Genomic DNA, 13,771 nt, shown 5'->3' with positions numbered 1-13,771 from the left:
GCACGCCTAGCTCAGAGACATCAAATGCTGCTCACGTTTGGCACGTAATTTTCAAATATTTGCACCTAGAACATTTTCAAAGCGATTAAAAACAACACTAAATGCTTTTGTTGCCCTCTCCTTTTTTTTTTTTTTTTTAACATCCTACAAACGTATCTGACAATCGTTAAACAACAGCAACCCCCAAGCGAAGCTGCCCAGGGCAGAGCAGCAGAAACTCAGCGCAAACCCCAGCACCCCATTTACTGCCGGCTGTAGACAGGGTGCAACTCCAGACACTTCTGTTCGACTGACACTTGTTTAATCCCAGGGCAAGTTTAATCCACAGCGTTCACACACTCACACAGTTTTTATATTCGCAATTCCACCGATTTACCCGCTCTCACCCTCCCCGCTCCTGCAGATCCTTCTCCTGTCAGCTCCTTCTCCTGTCCTCATTCTCACGTCCCAGCTGTGCCTTTCCTTTCCTCGAGCAACAGCTCAGATCTCTCCTCCACCAACAGCCCCCTTCCTCCTCCTCCCCGACACCTTACTTTTGCTTCCAGTCCCACCTCCCTATCATCCCTTTTAATCTAGTCCCTATTTTTTGCCTTGCCTTTGCACAAGAACGATTGATACTACTTCAGGAGAAGCTCCCACCGAAGTCAATTAGAGTTTTGCCGGGGCTGAGGAATCAGGAGCGCCTATCACATCTTTCACCGCACGCTCCTCAGGTTCCAGCGAGCATCTTCTCTGAAGCAGCAGTATATAAAAGGACCAAATTTTGCGACATTTCACACGGGACGAGCTCAGCGACTTCAAGAGCCCGCAGCATCTTTCCCTGATTAAAAGTACAAGTGTAGCTCTGAAAAGTAAAGACGCTTCCCCCCCCCCCACCTTATATATTTCAAAACCACTGGGCGCTTTCATCGTGCCTGTCAATATTCCCCCGCTGACTGTACCTGGAGATCAGGAGCTGTTTTGACACACAGATCGTGCCGCTTTTTCCTACGTACAATCGCACGTAACACGATTAAGCAGGCGCGTTGCCTAAAACGAGCAGCTTTGCTAAAATTGACTCCTGTTTGTAGAGGCTCGTACGCGTAAGCAGTTATTTTCTTTGGTTATTTGAGCATTTGCAGGAGGCGATATAAATTGCTGCGAGCCCCCCTTTTGCTTCGAACGAGGTTTAAAACGTGATTTTAAAGCGTGCTTTGCTCCCTGAGGCGGACGCTGGCCATCCACAGACCTAAACCCACGATGCCCCCCCCCTCCGCCGTTATTAACTTCTGCAGTTTACCTCTGCAGCGGGCGGGGAACACACAAAACCCACCGGCTTTTTTAGTGTTTTGGTTTTTTTTTAAATTTCCCTAAAAAAATCTGAATCAGGACCGATTTTGCCCATTTCCGTGCCCTCTCCCCCCCCCCCCCCCCCCAGCACAGCATGGGGGGTTACGGGGGAGTTTTTTAAAGCCGCGCTCCCCCTCCCCGCCGGCAGCAAGGCCACGACCCCCGGCACCCCCCCCCGCACCCACCCGCGGCGGGACGCGGCCCCCGCCGCCGTTCCCCCGGCCGGCGGGGGCGGTGGAGCTCCCAGTGAGGGCCCGGGCCCCGGGTGGGGGTGTGGGGGGTTCCGCGGCCCCCTCGCCTCAACAAAGGGAAAGTTGCGGAGCCGCCGCGGCCGGCGCGGGGCTCCCGCCCGCAGACAAAGGCGGCGGCCGCCGGGGCGCGGGTGGGGGGTGGTGGGGGCCCGCCTCAGGCGCCCCCCCCGTGCCCCCCACCCGCACCGGGGGGGGGGGGGGGCACCGAGGACCCCTCTGCACCCTCCTCCCAGGGGGGTGCCCCCCTCAGACCCCCGCCCCTCTCCCCCCACCCTCAAGGGGGTCGCGGCCTCCCCAGCCCCTTTATTTACCGCCATCATCAGCACGCGCGAGCTGTCACCCAGCGCGAGACACCCCAACCGCCGCCGGCCACGCCCTCTCCCCGCCCATTGGCCGCCCGCCGCGCCCCGCCCCGCCCCGCCGTTGGCTGGAGAGCACGCCACACAGCGCGCTCGCCTTCCCCCTCGCTCCGCTCCCCATTCAGCGCCGCTGCTTACGCCAATTCCGTAGAGCGGAGCCTGGCGCTAACGGCGCGGCTGGCGCACCGACGGACGTCGTTTGCGCAGTCTACGCCGCGGTAGACAGAGTTCTGGCAGAGCTTACGAGCTCTGCGTAGCCGCTAGGGAGAGCTCTTCAATGGCTTACGGTCGAGTAGCGGGAGAGCAGCGCCGAGGGGCGGGGACTGCCCGGGCCCGGCCCCGGACGGTGACGTACCGGGCTTTGTGAATCCCTGACTGAAGTTTGGTTGAGTCACAGGAGGGTAAATAAGGATGTTTCGGAGACAAAGAGACTCTTAAAGGGGCAGCGCGGGAGGTGGCGCGTTCCCGCGGGGCCCCTGAGGTGGCTGTGTGAGGTGGGAGATACCCCACAGGGCTCCTGAGGTGATGGAGGGGAGTGCACCCACAGGGCCCCTAAAGTGATGGGGGGCATCCCACAGGGCCCCTGAGGTGACAGGGGAGGCCCCTGAGGTGACGGAGGTGGGCACCCCATGGCACCAGACAGCACTGATGGCACACAAACGAGGGCCCATGAGCCATACTGGCCTTTGCCCGAGGTCACTCGAAGGCCCCTAGGTCACACGCTCATCACCACAGTGCAGGAGCCATGAGGGCATGGAAACGTGTTTTGTCAGAGACAAAGGGATGTCAGCACTGAGGCCGGGGAGAAGCCTGTCACCAGCAAGGGACAGCCACACTTGGGAGTCACCCGCACTCACCGGGACAACTCACTTCTTTGCAGCCTGCAGGAGGTACCGCTGGGGACCTGCCAGGGAGCGTTGAGTCCTGCTCTCTGGCCAGCACTGAGCCGGGGCAAAGCTGCAAGCAAGTAGTCGTGGACCACGCAGCACTGATGGCATGAAGCACAGGTCAGTGATGTCACAGACACGATTCCTTTGCACAGGGACAAAATGTCTGTCCCCCCCCCGTCCCCCCCCCCATCTTGTCCCAGTAAGTTTTGAGGCAAAGCACTGCAATTTACTGTGACAGGCGGGAGCCTGCTTTCTTCTGCCACAGCACAAGGACACTCCACAGCCTTGTGGTCTCTTTGTGAGCTCCTTCACCAGACAGCCTTCCCTCAAATTCCACTTCCTGTGAGCTTTGTCATCTTTTCTCCACACTGACCACTGCCTGGTCTGTTTTGAACCCATACCTGCACAGAAATCCACAGTCACACACCTCTCAACTCTTCAACAGCTCCCCACTGGAATGAGCCCTCAGTCTGTAATGTCTGCTAAGAATTAAAACTGAAGATTAACGAGGCCCTTATGTCCTCACTCTCTTTGTAAAGCTTAGCAGGGTGCAGCTGCTATGTTAGTACTTCCTCATAAAAAATGCCACAGCACAAAACAGAACAAAAGCCCACAGTATCCCCAGGGTGGCAGTGAGACTTGGACTCTCTCTCTGCCACTGAAGCGTTGGTGACCCTGGCAACATCACCCAGCCTCTACTTAGAGCTAGGAGAGGGAAAGCTATAATGATGCTTCAGGGTGAGACCCACATCCCCAAGACCCCAGTCCCCTCTAGGTCAGGCTTCAACTCACAGAAAGCAACAACATTGGCAGTGATTTTTTTGAGAGGTGCAGAAGCAGAAAAAAGGATCCACAGTGGTACAGGACTACAGCTTGGCGGCCTCTCCCTCTCGATCTTGCATTCTCTAAGAAAACACTGGGGAGCAACAGGAAAGCAACCTTTCAGACCATGCCTTTGACAGGCAAAATTAGGGTGGTTTTCAATTACACTGGCTCAATCCATTAATGTAACACAACTGAAAGCCCCCTGAAGACTTGTTAAGATGCAGACTAGCATGCTCAAAGCCACGTTAACCTGCCGTATTGATGCTGGGGTGGGGGCAGATTGAGGAGGATTACTGCAGCTAATAAGACTGAAAAACAGTCATTTGTCCATCAAGAAAGTAAAAAGCCTCAGAGTAAAAGCAGCCCCTCATGTGGGGCAGCTGATCCCCTCGTTCACACAATGCAGTTACAGCAACGGACAATTTTGCAAAGACATAAAGGGCTAAATCCTACCCATCCTTACACGCGTAGAAACCTACTGACGTCAATGGCTGTAATGGTGTAATTGAAGGCAGAATGTAGCTCAAGGGGTCCCATTTTATTACTCTAGGAACAGTACAATGTATTAATAAGAGCACAGAAGTCCCCAGAGATTCCAGCACACATTTTATGTTTTTAAGACATGTGACCAGAGTTTTGACATCTCTGGTTACAGAACGCATCTTTCGGGAATTAATAAAGCATCAGCAACATTCAGCATGACTAATCTGATCATTAAAAGGTTTTTTTGTTTTTTTTAACCTTAAGACTTAAAAGGGGAAACAGGACAGAAATAACTATCCCTACAAAGACTGCAGTTTGTTTTCATAAGTTTTCCCAGCCACACTTAACTAAGTGGAACGACAGCAGGTCAGATTGCACTGAATTTTCATCACTGAAAAGTAATAGTCCCACTGAAGTCAGTGCACATGTCATGAACTTGAGCTAGGAGTTGCAAAAGTTCAGTATATTCAGCATACTGGAATTTCTAACACACTTACGGTATATTATGCCATTTATTATGGCTCATTAACCAGATCTTTCTAGACCCAGTGCTGATTAAGTTTATTAAATGCCCACAGTAAAAGCTCTAGGCACTCTAACAGTTAATTAGGCTTACAGGTATAAATGATAATCACAAGAAGTCATATCTAAATAACTAGTTCTCCAGCAGCCAGCAAATCAAGTAACAAACCAGCTTCTTCCCCCCCACTGCTTCAGAAGGAAAAAAAAAAAATCTATTTAGAAAGAAATTATTTCTGTTTTACTTGCTCTTCAGACTCTTCAAGACTCATGTATTGGCAAGGAACCAACAACATTTTCTGAGAGCAAGATGCACGCTGCTTCTTCATGAGGAACCCACTGTCCTTCTTGCAAACCTCCCTTCCTAAAACCATCCTTAGACCTTCTCTACACCTGCCCTTTATATCCAGGACACGGGCTGCAGAGCTGGAACCCTGCTACACACAGCCTTCCCAGGAACCACGAAGGAAGCTCAGCCCAAAGGTTGGTGGCCAAATGAGGGTGTTTCTGCTTATTCTAAGACCAAGCAGGGTGTGGAGCAGGGAGGAGAAGAAAAAATGACAGCTACAAGCCAGACAGATACTGAACATGTAAAACCAAGGGGACAGATAGCTCAAAAGGCATCTAATTTCCCTGGTTTTCCTGCTGTAAAAATAAATCACCACTAAAAAAAAAAAAATTCAAGTGATATCATATTTTTGGCTTTTATTCCCCAAATGCTTCCTTACTGCATTAAATCTGCTGAAGCCACCAGGATTTCTCAAATGAGAAATGGTGTGCAGGGATAGGACATTTATTACCTACCTTTCAAACAATGAGATAAAGCGGTTGGTATTCTCTTTCAATGCATGAGAGGGCTCCTACCAGGCTTATTTATTTATTTATCACAAGGCTTCATCAGTATCATCTGAGGTAGGAGATTTTAATACTCCTATCAGACATAAAAGATGAAGGCAAGCTAAGAACATACCCATAATAGGAATGCAAAAATTCCTGTAGATTTTGCCACAGGGAAATTAGTTTGCTTTTGGGGTACAAAGCTCTTGAACCAAATCAAAGATAAAACTCCGCTGAAGAATTGTCTCCATGCAACAGAAAATTTTAAAAGCTGTAAATAAACAATACAAAACAGCACAACACTTGCTGTGCAGAAAGACTCCATCTCCTCACAAAATACAGCTTTTTATTTTGATGAAAAATAACAAGACACTTCCACGTAGATATCTAAAAAAAAATATTAAAAAAAAATCTCTCACGTAGCTGTTTGCAGTCAAGGAAACTCTCCCCTTGCATGCATTTGGCTGGAATTTCTCCTTTTCCCACCTTCCGCCGATGAGCAGCAATCCCCTGCATGAAGCACTGTACTAAGAACCACCAGAACCACGGGCCCGATCCCAGACCAAAACCACGGGCCCAGATCCCACTCAAAAACGTGAAGGAGGACAACAAGAAATATGCATAGCGTTCAAAACCTTTGCTTTGAAACAGTGGAAAGAGATTGAGAATAAAAAAAAACCTTGGGCTGCCTCCAGTGCCGCTTTTTGGAGGGACTCCTGATCCAGATGGGCAGGCAGAAAAGAGGATGCAGTCGCTCGAAACCGGGCTCCAGGGAGTCCTTTCATCTGATCCCCGCTACAGGCACCTGCTGCTGCTTGCGGATCTTGTTGAACAGCTCCATGTACTGAACCATCGTGTCCGCTGGGCCGTAGATGCTGTCGTGCTTGGTGCCAAACACGGACGGGATACCGGGAGTGTGGTTCCCCATGAAGCTCTGCATGAACTCCATGAGCAGGTTCCAGCAGTCGTTGGCTATCACGCAGGGGCAGTACTCCACCTGGCAACAGAAACCACAGCCCTGAAGCTCGCGGCAGGGACAATGTGCTTTCCTCTCTCTGCCTCACTAGAGAGAGAACGCTTTTCATAAAAACATCTGAGAATATTTAGCATATAACAAGGATGGACAAATATAAATGAACAGGACATACTAGGAACATGCAAGCAATCCCTTCAAAAGGCAAGGGGAGGTAAAATGTACCCTGTAAGGGCATTGCTTTTATTAAATCCCCAGTAGTGGAGGTCTCGGGGCATTGGTTCAAACATCACATTAACTTTACCCCATCCAAAACCAAACTTCATTCCCACATGCTGGTAGGTCGATGACTCATGCGGCTGTGACATCTTTCAGGAATGTACTGGAAAAAGCCTTGGGACTTAAGGACTTGAAGTGTTTTACTAAATATGAGTCTGGTCCCAAATCAGGAGTAGGTCCTAATGCAAACGCTGAGAAAACTACTAAACTAAAACAGAAGCAGCCGGACCACCTGGCAAATCTGGTCCTGAACTCAAGTTTAGGGTAAAACAAGCTTCTTTTTAACCCCAGGTCAATAGCAACACTGACGCTACAACATCTGTGTTTACTGCAGTGAAGAAATAAGCTGTTTCTCAATCTTCATCCCTGCTGGCTAGGAACACCTGCCTGAGTAGATGCAGCATGATTATTAATTGTATTTCAGATTATAGGATTTGCATGTTTAGAAAAGCATAAACTCCGATTTTGAAGGACTTTTAAGCATCTTATTGTCAGCTATCTTGGAGACTGTTAGGCACCAATATACCTAGATGTCCGGAGTCTGACTGCTCTGCTTTGCCCTTCCCATACCAGTGCAGCCCAGCTCCTTGTCTTTTTCCGAGATGTTTTTCAGCCCAGCTGAGGCTTGTCCATGGCTTGCGAGCCTTCGACTCATGCTTGCATTCAGCAAACCATCTCCCCAAATGCCCTTAGATCCTCCCATGCCCCTTCGTGTACACTGAAGGATCTCCCTTCAGAATTTGCTTCAGCCCAGCCTCCACCCTGTGAAATGCCCGTCAGCAGCTGGCAACCGATGCTCTCAAGCCTCATCAGCAGCCACGGCACTGATCGGGGAGCACAGAAGAGGTTTGATGGCAGGCTTCGAGCCCATGGTGCACCCCATGGTGCAGCAATCCAGGTCGGCATGCCATGGGGTAGGACTGACACCTGCCAAAAGCTCTCTGGTGAGGAGAAGACCATCTCTACACCATGTGAGCAGAACCTGGGGCAGGAGGGCCCTGCTCTCCCGGGGCTGCCTCAGCCCCGCTGTCTGCTCGAGATGGGGAAAGAAAGCAAAACCCAAATCAGCATCAAATTAGCAGCTGAAGAGGTTGTTTTGTCCCTCTCGGTATGCTTATTAACCTGAAGTGCGCTACTAGTGTTGTCCATCAGGACTTTAAGCAGCTTTTTAGTTTGATGGCATCCCTTCAGGGTTTTGTTTGTTGGCACATCAATGACAGGATTTCCGTAGCTGCAGCTGAGCCCCGAAGTACCTGCCTGAATCAAACCTTGTTGTGAAAAGGAGACAAATACCCTGCCTGCTGCATACATGAACGCATCTAGTACAAACTACCAGCAACGAGCAATACAATCGAGACACGGAAGGGACAGGGGATTTCTCGTCTAGCCTCCAACGTGGGATTTCCCTGTCTGTAGTTGTATTTCATACCCTTCAAAGATGATTCTTACCTCCACAGATATCCCACGGGCACTGGGCCCCATTGTAACCGTGCCGACCTTCACCAAGAAGTCACAGTACTGGTAGCGGGTGCCCCGGCTCTCTATCTTGTTTGCCTTGGCATTTTGGAAGAAGCCTTTCAACTTCACCATAAGGATATCAAAGTTGGCATCTGCTATGAGGCAGGGACCGTTTTCAAAGAGAGCGAAGCAGCTGAGGGGATATTCGGAGTTGTGCATCACATACATCAGCTTGCCTGTCTGCCCTGAAATAAAAGCAATGGTATTTGGGCTGTAAAATCAACAGTCCTGCGCTTGTATGTGCTTTAAAGAAGCACCTGTTTTTCCCTTTTGTCCTCCTTGTTGCTTTAATTCCAGGGTCCTTGTACCGCTCATACACGCTTTATGTTAACCGGGCGTTCAGTGAACAGATTGTATTTCCTTCTTAAGATTTAAAGGGGAAAAAAAAATCTTCTGCAGCCCAAGGGTAATAGGCCAGCATGACTCGGAGACCAGAGGGTGAGCTGGACACGAGATCCCCAGCAGACTGGTGGGGGGGGGTCAGCAAAGAGCACCCACCTCCCATCCCCGAGTGTGGGGCCGGGCATCCGCTGCCTGTCCTCCTGCCCACGGTCACTGGAGGAAGGCTGGGCTTTGCCTCTCCTCCCACTCACCCACCAGCCCTGCACGGGAAGGATGTGCTGCGATGTGCTCTGGAAAACAAGGTGTCCAGAGAGAACACGCCTGGTTTGTACCATGCTTTAAAAGCTGGAAAAAATTCGTATTTATCTACATAGGTCAAAAAAGCCTTTCCAGGCATGTGGCCGTGCAAGTTCCAGCTGCAGAAAAAGCAGGACCGAGCTGCTCTGGTAGCTTGGAATGGGTCTGTCCGGGCAAACCGGCTGGGCAGAGCCCTGAGGCTGCACGGGCTCAGTGCTGACCTCTGCAGCCACAGAGCCACCAGGCGATGTTCCCGTTAGCGTTTTCAAATGATGTGAAAATCCAGGTGTTTAGGAGAAAAAAAAGAGGCCAGAACAGCCCCTCAAGGTGAGCAGGCCGCGCCACACCTCTGAGATACCGTTTTAGGCTGTGCTATGTCAAGAGGGGATTTGGGGCCCTCCGAGCACGTCCTCTAGAAACAGCTGGGTCATCTCATGCCTCAAACCCTCCTGGAGCTGCTCCTCACCGCCCTGGGGAGACGGGCAGAGCCGGCGGATGCTGCCAGGAGACTTGGGCCCATCCTCTCCAGAGCCAAACGCAGCCTCCAAAGCAACTCCGACAGAAGCAGCGTTTCAAAAAAGTTTCAGGGACAAAAACACACGGACAGCAAAGACACGCGACACGGCTGTCCCCAGCGTAGGGCACCGCTGGGGCACGCAGGGAACGGGGAAGGCAGGGCTTGCGAGTGGGCAGAAGAGCCTTTGCTTCAGGGCAGCCCCAGCACGCAGCGTCGGCCGCGGCAGGCTGGGCCGTGCCTTGCACCGACCTTCTCCGGCTCCGGCAGGACCAGCACAGGGACGCTCCTTCTCCCGGAGGAGAGAAGGGGCCAACGGGAACGGCAGCAGACGCACCCTGCGCGGCGGAGAAGGCATTCCGCAGGCAGCGAGATGGCTGCTCGCTCCCCGCAAGGATAAACGGAACCGCGATGACCCGCAGGAAAAGCCTCGACCCTCCCGGGGCCGGACAGAGCCGCGGCCTCACCTACGGCAGACACTCGTTCCACGGGAGACCGTGCTGTCACCGCAACCGGCTTCCACCAGCAGCCCCCTGAACGCCACGTTAAGGAGCTGGAAACGGCCCTGGGAGAAGAGACGGCTCCGGGCCGGCCGCGAGCACCCGCCCCCCCCGGCACGGCCCGGCCCGGGGCTCTCCCGGCGCTGACCTTGGCTGCTGATGGTGGAGGCGGCGGTGTGGTAGGTCTCGCAGTCCACGCAGAAGGTGCCCTGCTTCTCGGCCCCCAGCAGCTCCAGCTTCCGCGTCAGGATCTCCACCGTCTGCTGCACGCTCTTCCCCTCCGCCACCGGCACCTGCGCTACGCTGTAACCGGGGCGGGCGGGGGGGCGGACAGTCAGAGACCCGCCGCAGCGCACCGGGCCCGCCCGGCCGCTTCTCCCGGCTCCCTCCCCGCTGCGGCGCCCCCCCCACCCCCCAGACGGGAGCCCCCCCACCCTCACCAGGTGACCCCCATGCCGCACTCGCCCGCCGCCCCGTCGGGACCGAAGCCGCCGCCGGAAGGGGCGGAGCCGCCGTACCGCCGGAAGGGGCGGGCTGGCGCCGCCGCCGGAAGGGGCGGAGTCGGAGCGCACGCGCGGCCGGTGGCGGAGCGGGCGGCGGCAGCTCCTCTCAGGCCCCGCCGCCATGCCCAAGGCCCGGCGGGCGCGGGGCTCCGTCCCCGGCCCCACGTTGCCGCTGGCCGAGCAAATCCTGCAGGAGGCGGCCCCGCGGCCCACGGCGCGGGGGAAGCGGCGCGGCGGCCAGGCCGAGGAGGAGGAGGAGGGCGGCGGGGAGGGCTATGTGGACGCGCGGCTGTCCCGGCGCATCCTGGAGCAGGCACGGCGGCAGCAGGAGGAGCTGGAGGCCGAGCACGGCCCCGGCGCGCCCGCCGCCCCCAAGCAGCGCAGCACGGCGCTGGGTGAGCCCCCGGTTCGCCCCCAGCCCGCCCCCGGGCGTCGAGGCTGCGAGGCCCTGGGCTCAGCCAGCGCCGCTCCCCCGCAGGCCCGGCGGTGCGCGGCCCCGGCTCGGACTCGGAGGACGATGAGGAGTGGCCCTCGCTGGAGAAGGCGGCGGCGGCAGGACGGAGCGGGGAGTACTGCGGGGAGGTGGAGGTGGACCCCGAGGACGAGAAGGCCATCGAGATGTTCATGAACAAGAACCCGCCGCTGAGGTGAGGAGGCGGCGGGAGAAGGGGCTGGGCCGGGGCAGCAGCCGATGCTCCCCAGCACGGCCCCTGACTCGCGTCCCTCCTGCGCTGGGCCCAGGCGCACGCTGGCAGACATCATCATGGAGAAGATCACGGAGAAGCAGACGGAGGTGGAGACGGCGCTGTCGGAGATATCGGGCTGCCCCATGCCCCAGCTCGATCCCCGCGTCCTGGAGGTCTACAGGGGCGTCAGAGAGGTGAGGCCAAACCAGCTCTGCCCCGGGGCCCAGCAAACGCCACGCTGAGCCCCACAGCCACCGCCTCTGTGCCCGCTCTCCCTCAGTGACGCCGTCTCCATCCTTACCCTGTGCAGGCAGTTCTGTGTATTAGCTGCAGTTTGCGTAGTATCAGTCACTGAATGGCCCAGAGAGTTTCCGAGTGACAATCTCCTGAGCACCGTGCCCAGGATGGTCCTGGGACGGTCTTTTCTTAGGACCTGGGATGGTCCTTTCTTACCAGAGGTGCTAAGGGAGGGGAAAACTTTCTCATGGTCACGAGACAAGTCCCGCAGCCCTGCTGACAGTGCCCATATCTCACAACCTGGCCTGTGTCCATGTCTTTTTAAGGTACTGTCTAAATACAGGAGCGGGAAACTCCCCAAGGCATTTAAAATCATTCCTGCCTTGTCCAACTGGGAGCAGATCCTCTACATCACAGAGCCGGAGACGTGGACAGCAGCTGCCATGTACCAAGCCACCAGGTAAGATCATCTCTGGGAGCTGCTGACATTGGATTTTTTGCTTTTTCTTTCCATAACTGGAACCAGACTTGCAACATACCAACCTGTTCCCCGCTTGGCCTCCTGTCTCCACACCTCGCTTTGTGCTTTGCTTTTCCCAGGATATTTTCATCCAACCTGAAGGAGAGGATGGCCCAGCGGTTCTACAACCTGGTGCTGCTGCCGCGGGTCAGGGATGACATCGCCGAGTATAAGCGCCTCAACTTTCACCTCTACATGGCTTTGAAGAAGGCTCTGTTCAAGCCGGCAGCTTGGTTCAAAGGTAGGGACTCCCTGCAGGGCTGCCGTTCGTACCTGGGAGCCTCTTGCCATCTGGGAAGCTCAGCAGGGGCGCGTGTTGCACACCACTGCCCGGCGTGACAGGACACAGACCCCTGCGTGACGTGGCCCTGGGGGCTCGGTGGGGAGGAGGAGATGTGAAAGAGATGCAGGGAGTCCCCTGTGGTGGACGAGGCGGCTTCCAAAACTCCCCCAGGGGCCCGTTTGCGGTGTTCAGGGTGGAAAGGTGATGAGTGCTGTAGACTTATGCAGGTGCTGCCAGGAAGTGCTGTCAGGTATTTGGGTTCTTTGGGAGGTTGATGGCAGGTTATGAACTGTCTCGGGTCTGATCTTGGTCTTCTCTTGGTCTTCTCTGGCAGCCTGAGGTGGTCTGGGGCTAGTTGCATGGCAGGGAGATGCTGTGACCCCTGTAACAGCAGCTGGTGGAGGAGCTGTTATTTCCTGGGGTCAGATGTGTCCTGGGATAGGAGAAGCGGCTGAGCCCTGCGTCCTGCGGCTCTGCCTGCTGCAATTAAGACAGGTGGTGCCTAACTGTTCCCCCTCCGCAGGGATCCTCATCCCCCTCTGTGAGTCGGGGACCTGCACGCTGCGGGAGGCCATCATCATCGGCAGCATCCTCACCAAGTGCTCCATCCCCGTCCTCCACTCCAGGTAACGCGCTGGGAGGTTGTGGGCGGGAGCGGTTCTCCTTTAGGGACACCGGTGCAATGCCTCGGGTCTGTCCCTTGGCCTCTCTGGCATCTCGGAGGTGGGGGGTTCGCCCAGCTCCCTCCAGCGTTGAGATTCAAGGCTCAGCACTGGGTTTGTCATCGTTGTGTCCGGGTGCCTGCTGCCCCGTGGCTCCTGCCTGGGCTGCGCTCACCTCGGTGCTCCCTCCATCCCCACAGCGCGGCCATGCTGAAGATCGCCGAGATGCAGTACAGCGGCGCCAACAGCATCTTCCTCCGGCTGCTCATCGACAAGAAGTACGCCCTGCCCTTCCGCGTGGTGGATGCCCTCGTCTTCCACTTCCTGGCCTTCCGCACGGACCAGCGGGTCCTGCCCGTGCTGTGGCACCAGAGCTTCCTGGCCTTTGCCCAGCGCTACAAGGAGGACCTCTCCTCAGAGCAGAAGGAGGCTTTGCTCGAGCTGCTCAAGTTCCACAGCCATCCGCAGATCTCACCGGAGATCCGGAGGGAGCTGGTGAACTCCAAGACGCGGGATGTCGAGGGGCAGCAGCCCGTGGCCATGGAGTGAGCAGGGAGAGGCAGGGAAAAGCTGCAGCCCACCCTGCTCCTGGGATGCTGCTGGACGCAGTTGGGAGCCCGGTGCGTGAGCGAAGCCGTGGAGAGGCGTGCGGGGAGCATCCGTCCCAGGATCCTGCCGCTTCGAGCGGGCGCTGGGGGCAGGCTGTGCCTGTAGAGCTGGACCATGCTCCCTGCGCTGCTTGTCACGGGGCAGGGCGGCCCCTGTCCCACCCGGGAACCTGGTGCCACCAGCACCTGGGAGGGTTTGGCCTGTTCCTGTATTGGAAAATAAAGCCCGAGCCGTATCCGTCAGTCAGGGGTGGTTCTGCCCACCTCTCTGCGGTGGCATCCCTGTGTGGTCCTGCCCTGTCCCCACCCCACCTTGTCCTGTCCCCAGCAGGTGGCAGAGCAAAGCCACCAGCCTC

At 55.6% G+C, this 13,771-nt stretch overlaps 3 protein-coding genes and 1 long non-coding RNA gene across 5 annotated transcripts in view; 2 read left to right on the top strand and 2 right to left on the bottom strand.

Moving 5' to 3' along the window:
• Window positions 1-1,937, bottom strand: part of USP49 (ubiquitin specific peptidase 49) — a 34,713-nt gene extending 32,776 nt beyond the window's left edge. The window contains exon 1 of one of the 2 annotated variants that reach the window (XM_072844583.1): window positions 1,892-1,937. The gene's annotated coding sequence lies outside the window, so the exon portion shown is untranslated. The remainder of the gene's footprint in view (window positions 1-1,891) is intronic. The other variant, XM_072844582.1, reaches the window with a different exon arrangement.
• A 225-nt stretch (window positions 1,938-2,162) lies between these two features.
• On the top strand, window positions 2,163-5,290 carry LOC140643287 (uncharacterized). The gene is made up of 3 exons (XR_012039551.1): window positions 2,163-2,340; window positions 2,820-2,946; window positions 4,913-5,290. It is a non-coding gene; the product is annotated as an uncharacterized lncRNA (long non-coding RNA).
• Window positions 5,272-10,466, bottom strand: MED20 (mediator complex subunit 20). The gene is made up of 4 exons (XM_072844864.1): window positions 10,357-10,466; window positions 10,065-10,219; window positions 8,195-8,448; window positions 5,272-6,490 (listed from the first exon to the last, which is right to left on the bottom strand). Exons 1-4 carry the CDS (start codon window positions 10,368-10,370, stop codon window positions 6,275-6,277), a joined length of 639 nt encoding a protein of 212 aa, XP_072700965.1. The 5' UTR covers window positions 10,371-10,466; the 3' UTR covers window positions 5,272-6,274.
• On the top strand, window positions 10,459-13,658 carry BYSL (bystin like). Its single transcript, XM_072844858.1, has 7 exons — window positions 10,459-10,814; window positions 10,898-11,066; window positions 11,161-11,299; window positions 11,669-11,802; window positions 11,943-12,103; window positions 12,669-12,771; window positions 13,008-13,658. Exons 1-7 carry the CDS (start codon window positions 10,541-10,543, stop codon window positions 13,354-13,356), a joined length of 1,329 nt encoding a protein of 442 aa, XP_072700959.1. The 5' UTR covers window positions 10,459-10,540; the 3' UTR covers window positions 13,357-13,658.
• The last annotated feature ends 113 nt before the right edge of the window (window positions 13,659-13,771 follow it).

The sequence above is a fragment of the Ciconia boyciana genome, chromosome 23, assembly GCF_034638445.1.
Source record: "Ciconia boyciana chromosome 23, ASM3463844v1, whole genome shotgun sequence".
NCBI lineage: Eukaryota > Metazoa > Chordata > Aves > Ciconiiformes > Ciconiidae > Ciconia > Ciconia boyciana.
The sequence above is the reverse complement of the archived record's forward strand: the minus strand, read 5'-3'. Positions and strand labels throughout refer to the sequence as shown.